At 48.9% G+C, this 7,386-nt stretch overlaps 1 protein-coding gene across 1 annotated transcript; it reads left to right on the forward strand.

Annotated features, from left to right (window-relative positions):
* The first annotated feature begins 777 nt into the window (after positions 1–777).
* LOC113902280 (testis-specific Y-encoded-like protein 5) lies at positions 778–5,216 on the forward strand. Its single transcript, XM_027557344.1, is given in 2 exon segments — positions 778–2,446; positions 2,449–5,216. Coding segments are annotated over 2 exon segments (1,239 nt in total). The 5' UTR covers positions 778–2,289; the 3' UTR covers positions 3,531–5,216.
* The last annotated feature ends 2,170 nt before the right edge of the window (positions 5,217–7,386 follow it).

The raw sequence follows: 7,386 nt of genomic DNA on the forward strand, positions 1-7,386 counted from the left end.
ACACACCAACCACACCACACACACCACACACACACACACCAGTCCACACAAACCACACCACACCACACACACCACACCACACCACACCACACACACACCACACACACCAACCATACCACACACCAACCACACCACACACCAACCACACCACACACACACACCACACCACACACACACACCACACATACACACACACCCTATACACACCACACATACACACACACACCACACTACACACACACACACACACACACACACCCTCACACCCCACACATAATATCACACATACCACATCCACAAACACCACACACCCTCTTCATATACACACACACCACACCACACCACACACCACACATACCACCCACCCCCCACACCAGAGACTGCACATACCCCTACGACACGTCATACCCTCCTTATGTACACACACACCCCCCACACCAGAGACCACACACACCCACTACACCCACCACACCTCACATCCTCCTCACACACACACACACACCCCACACTCATCCCCACATCAGAGACCACACACACTCACTACATCTCACACCCTCCTCATACACACACACACACATGACACACAGACACACACACACCCCACACCCTCTTCACACACACACAGACACACACCACACACATATCCTCCACATCAGAGACCGCACACACCCACTACACCCCCACACATCACACCCTCCTCATACATATACACACACACCCCACATACCAGAGACTGCACACACACACACACATCACACTACACACTGACACACACACACGCGCGCGCGCGCACACAGGTACTGTATCCATATTTTATATAATGTGAGATTATTCTTGCCTCCAGAGGGCACTTGAAGGTTACAAACGCCTCCAAGGGTCAGAGCAAATTAACTCAGAGAGAGAAGCCACTTCCCCTAGGTTGTAATTTGAGGGGCCAGGAAAGCAGAGAACACAATCTTAACTGAAGCTGCCGCCTTTGCTTTCCAGAACTTAAATCCTCTTCTTTTAAAAATTAAACTTTCTTGCAAAAGCTCATATAATAAGCTAGCAATTTGGGCTTTGAGACATGACTGTAGGTTAGTGAAATGATACAGCCGTCCTCCTGCTGGACAAACAGGAGAGAAGGAGTCTGAGCAGTGGAGGAGGGCAGGACGGTTTCCCTGCAGAGGAGCCTGACCAGCGGGCCAGGCCAGGCCCGGGGAGGCCGGGGAGGCCCAGGGAGGCCCCAGGCGGGGCTCCAGGAAGCCTGAGGGCAGCAGAGAGACTGGCGCCTGGAGAGAATGAGTGTGAGAAGGCGTGGGGTAGGGAGCCAGTGAACTTTCAGACCCTGCAGAACATGGCCCGGGAACAGTTCTGCCTGGAAACATCTCTGTCACCTCCAGAAATCTCTTGCTAAGCGCTGTCAGCATAATTCTCTGTCTTCTGCTGGGCAAACACACGTTAGAATGACACGATGCTGTTCTTTGATAAACTGAAAGTCCGAAGAAATTTACAGATAAATATACTGAGAATGGGAGAAGGGAATGGCAATCCACTCCAGTTTTCTTGCCTGGAAAATCCCATGGACAGAAGAGCCTGCTGGGCTATATAGTCCAAGGGGTCACAAAGAGTCAGACACCACTGAGCAACTAACACACGCACACGTACTGAGAATGAGTCATTTTACACAGAGAGGGAAAAGGCAAGCATCTAGACGGTCTAATTTGAAGGGCACAAAACCACTTCCTCTTCCATCTCATGTTGTGTACATGGTGTCTGCAGGTCTCACAGTCCCCTCCCCCCGCCCCCGTCCTTGGTTTTGGGCACTGAAAACCTTGTGAACAGACTCACGTCCTCTGAGAGGGTCCTCCACCTGGGTGCCCACAGGAGCTTGTGTGTGTGTCACTTTGCTCCATTGCTCTGTGCGTCTTGTCCTATTACCTTCTAACCTACTTGGGGGCCCCCCCAGATCGTTAGCCTCTTGAAGCAGGAATTAATTTTTAATCATTTTTGTATTCCAAGGGGACTAAAACCTTGTTTTTACATAATAAATGTTCCATGTTTATATTTATCCCATACATCTGTATTTATTTTTATATAAATTCACATATATATTTATCTGTTTTAGGCTGTGTTTGATACTCTAGTTTGCCCTGGCCTATAAATTTGATTGGGCTTCCCTGGTGGCTCAGTCGGTAAAGAATCTGCCTGCAGGGTTGCCATGGAGCGCCCCACTCCGTAGGGCCGCGAGCCGGCGCCAGGGGGGCCACGGGGTCGTATCGCGGCTTTGAGGTCCAGTCGGCCGCCGCCATGAGCGGCCGGAGTAAGGGGAGAAGGTCCTCCCGCGCCAAAGGCCGTGGCAAGAGCCGCGCCAAAGGCCGAGTCCGCGCCGCGCCTGACGACGCCCCACGCGACCCGGACCCTCCAGAGTGCCAGAGGCTCGGGGAGGAGACCAAGGCGGCACAGGTGAAGCTGGCGCGGTTTGGGGTGGCCCGGAAGGCGCTGCGCCGGCGCCGCCCCGCCGGCCCGGGGAAGAGGCTGCCTGCCGGCTGCCCCTAGATTGTGGCCTCGCGCTCCGGGCCCGGGCGGCGGGGACTCGCGGGCAGGCGGTGACCAGGCCCTGCCCGGTCAAGGCCACATCCCTCCCGGAGCGTCTGGTGAGCGACACCGTCTTCATGGGAACCATGGGCACCGTGGCGAGGCCGAGAAACGGGCCCCGCGTCGGAAGCCGGCGCGGCCCCGCCGCGAAGAAGGCCCCAGATACCTGTAGTGCGGTGGGAAGGGGGTCTGCGGCCTTGGCCGGTGGGAAGCCAAAGAAAGGGGCCGCGGCGGAGGCCGCCTCCGTCCCCGTGGGCGAGGAGAAGGTGGAGAACGTGCGGTCAGGGCCCCCGGCGACAGAGGGCAGCATGGATACGCTGGAGAACGTCCAGCGGAAGCTGGAGACCATGAACGCCCAGGCGGACCGGGCCTACCTGCGGCTCTCCCGCAAGTTTGGGCAGTTGCTGCTGCACCAGCCAGAGCGCAGGAACTTCCTTATCCAGAATATTCCAGGCTTCTGGGGGCAGGCCTTTCGGAACCACCCCCAGCTCTCGTCCTTCCTGAATAACCAGGATAAAGAGGTCCTCAGCTTCTTGAATAGCTTGGAGGTGGAAGAGCTTGGCCTGGTGAGACTGGGCTACAAAATCAAGTTCTACTTCGGGCGCAACCCCTATTTCCAAAATAAGGTGCTCATCAAGGAATACGGGTGCCGCCCTTCGGGTCAGGTGGTGTCTCGTTCCACTCCAATCCAGCAGCTCCCCGGGCACGACCTCCAGACCCTTAGCCAGGGGAACCCTGACAACAGCCGGAGCTTCTTTGGGTGGTTTTCAAACCACAGCTCCATCGAGTCTGACAAGACTGTGGAGATAATCAACGAGGAATTGTGGCCCAATCCCTTCCAGTACTACCTGATGAGTGAAGGGGCCCGTGCAGAGAAAGGAAAGGAGGACAGGCCGGGTCCTGCGAGGCCGCCAGGGGAGACCCCGGCACCTGGGGTAAACAAGTCCAACTGATCGTGCTCAAGTCTGCGTCCTGCGTCCTACCTCCTACTGGCCCCCGTGCCCTACTGGCCCCCGTGCCCGGCTGGCCTTGGGTGTTTGGCTGTCTGCCTTCTCTTCGTTTTGGCCTCTGCACACTATTCCTGTTGGACTTCGGTTACAAGAATATGGTATTTATGATCATGTTCTTTTGCCTTCTGTGACGTTCTTGCTTTCTCTACATTAGTATCATAGGTTATGTGATCTCGCCCCTCCTGTTCATATGTTAAACTCACTTGATTCCAGCGTGTGTTGCCTCTCTCTACATTGCTTGGACCCTGTTCTTGGCTCTGGCACTTCCCACCTGGCTTTCACATGGACACTCATGAGTCAATCAGCAGGAGGACCAGCGCATCCTCAAGTTCTGCTACTTCAGGACTGGTGACTTACTGGGCTTTGAGTTCATGCCAGCCATGTATGCCATCTGTGGCAAGCTTTTTGGTGGCCACTGCAGAATGAAGCTAGTGCATGTGGCATTGGCCACCAGCCAAAACTGATTGTCTCTTGGCTCTGGGGTCACCAGCCAAGGTGCCACCTGCAGGATCTCTGGCTTTGGCCAGGTACCCATGCTGCCCTCCTAGACAACGGGTTGAGGTTCAGGGTGAGAAGCAGTTTGCTGTGGCTTTTGTACTGTTCTGCATCTCTTCCTGCCTCTGGGCCTTTCTTCCTGGTAAACCTTTGTCAAGGTCTGCACCACACCTCATCACTGTCAGGCCATTGAGTTTTGTCTAGGTTGCCAGTCAGCCCCAATTGGCTTCCTGGGCAACAAGGACCTCGAGAACTACCTGTGGACACAGGCCCTCTCCTGGTGCATGAGACACACACCTACCCTCTCAAGCTTTCCAGGAACCCTGCTGGCTGCTGGACTGATGGGCAGGCTGGTACGTGTGGACATGTGCTCACTGTCGTCAAGCTGTGGCTCCAGGTGTGGCCCTGTGTTTTGTAGAAGATTATGTGCTACTTATTTTGTCTCTGAGTAAATCTTATCATTTTCCCCATTTTTTGCCTAATGGGAAAATAGAGCTGTACAGGTTGGCTTTTTTTCTTAAAAAAAAAAAAAAGCTTTTTCCTGTATTATGGACATTTTCAGACATGCACAGAAATGGAGAGACCCCATGTGCCGTCACCTAGCTACATCATTTATCAGTTATGGTCAACCCAGTTTCATCTGCGTCTCCATCTCCCCGCCTGTATTGTTGATTGAAAGTCCAAGACACTGTGCCGATTCAACTGGGACCACTTTGGGAGACTGACACACTCTGCTGGTGGTGATCGTGGTGGGCTACACTCTCACTACCGTATCAGATCTGCTTTTTGCTTTTCATGTTAACTAATGACGTTCCAGAGATGGACCTTAGAAAGTCTTCAGAGTTGACAAGAAGTCTTAGAAAGTGATGAAGCTGCCTTTTCCCTGTGTCCACAAGAGGAAAGAGAGACTGCTCTGTTGTAAACTCTTTCAAAGACTTATCCATCAGTCTTTGATAAGGTGCTTACTTGAGACCTTTCACTAGAATAACAGTCTTTTTTTCCCCTCTAAGATGGAGACTTTGTGTGACTATTACAATTATCAGCGTGTCCTGGTCTCATGATATAACTCTGAACTTGAAAGTAAAGTATAATTTGGAAATTGTTTCTGTGTTCTGTGAAAATAACCTCCCCAAAGTAATCAGTAACCGGTTGTCTTACTTGGTAATTTGGCACTCTGGTAATAATGCAATTATCTCTCTGTTCTGAAACAGTATAAACAGTTGTAAGCTTGCATGTATGATGGAAACAATAAAAGCTTGTATCTCTAAAAAAAAAAAAAAAAAAGAATCTGTCTGCAATGCAGGAGACATGGGTTCGATCCCTGGGTTGGGAAGATCCCCTGGAGGAGGGCATGGCAACCCACTCCAGTATTCTTGCCTGGAGAATCCCCATGGACAGAGGGGACCAGTGGGCTCCAGTCCGTGGGGTGGCAAGGAGTTGGATACGACTGAGCGACTAACCACACAGCACAGCAGATTAGCAGGAAATATATGTACATACAGGGAGAAAGATAAAAATTTCCCACTGTGGAAGGTGTGGAGACCAAACTGCTCTTCCTCTACCTCTGAAAGAAGAAGACAAATATTACACCTCTGCCATGCACACAGCCATGCCCCACCCATTCCGAGAAAGAAACCTCAGGACAAGCTTTGCCTCGGGTGAGCAGTGAGCGGTCCTGCCTCACTCTCCTCTTCCTTCTGTGCCTTTAGCTTGTACATTGCCTTTGAAAGATGCCCATACTGATTTAACACTTTTGCTAGGGGGCTCGCAAGTAAACTGAAGCGGTTAGCTAAAACCACTAGATAAGCGAGTTTATTCTTCAGGCTTATTTCACAAAGAGCAAACTCCAGTGCAGCTGTGCCTCTGGAGACTTGGCTTAGTTGGATTTCCAAATATTGACTGTCCTTGTTCCATGTTCCATGGTGTCATGATCTGCTGTGACACATAATTATCCTGCATTGAATCATCCTGACGTCATTCAGAAAATTGAGAGACATCGAGAGCAGACATGTGATCTGCAAGGGGGAGGAGGGGTGGTGGAGGGATGCATTGGGAGTTTGGGATTAGTGGGTGCAAACTATAATATATAGGATGGATAAACTACAAGGTCCTAATGTACAGCACTATATTCAATATCCTGTGATAAACCATAATGGGAAAGAATACGAAAAAGAATATATATATATATATATATATATATATATATATATATATAGATGTATAACCAAATCAATTTACAGCAGAAATTAACACAACATTGTAAATCAACTGCAGTTCAATAAAATACATTAAAAAAATAAAACAGATAACAGATATAAATTGTTCAGTGCTTAATATGGCAGTTAATGTTGTTATTATCAGTAATTACTACACTGGAGATATATATGGCACCTCCCGATTTTGTGGGAAAAATTTTACTTTTCTGTACTCTTATGCAAAGAAACATTGAAAGTTGATTTAGAGGTGATTTTAGGAAAAAGGATTATTTTGCACATCAAATTAAGTACACTGATTCTATGAAATGGAAATACGAAATCATCAATCCTGGGTATTCAACAAAGTCGACCGATACATAAAATAAACTACAAAATCCTACTTTATTTAATTATTTATTTTTGACCATAACACATGGCTTACAGGATCTTAGTTCTCTGACCAGGGATCAAATCCAGGGCCCCAGCATTGAGAGAGCCGAGTCCTAACCACTGGACTGTCAGGGAATTCCCAACAAAGTCCTAATTTGTCCAAGAAACTAGATTCAATATCTTATGATAAACCATAATGGAAAAAAATTATGTCCACTGACCATGAAAATAAAATAGAAAATTGTATAGCTAAAATAAATATATTGGTATCAATGAAAACTAGTATATAATAGACAACAAAGCAACATATTTTTTGGCAAATGAAGTCACATATATAGGCGATGCTAGTGCCTGAAAAGCAATTCATAATCTAGATTATATTTGGTTTCCTATGAAGTATATGCAGGCAGAGCAAGTCTGATGTAAAGTGGAGTAAAACAAGCAGCAAACTTTTCAATGAATGTGTCAGCAAGTAGCCACAGTACCTGTAAAACAGCTGTGCTGTGACATTTGTGTCCCACCCTCCTGCGACTGGGGAGAAGTGGCTTTTCTATCTGTCCTATTGTGCACTAGCAGGAACAGGTCGGCAGCAAATGTTAGGTTAACATAATATCTCTAACTTCTCCTGAACTGGAAGGTTCAGGAACTATACCTTCAAAGAGGTGTATTACTCATTTAGATCTTTCCCAGATCTATCATTTACTCAGATCTAAGGTGTG

This window comes from Bos indicus x Bos taurus, chromosome 12 (assembly GCF_003369695.1).
Source record: "Bos indicus x Bos taurus breed Angus x Brahman F1 hybrid chromosome 12, Bos_hybrid_MaternalHap_v2.0, whole genome shotgun sequence".
Lineage (NCBI taxonomy): Eukaryota > Metazoa > Chordata > Mammalia > Artiodactyla > Bovidae > Bos > Bos indicus x Bos taurus.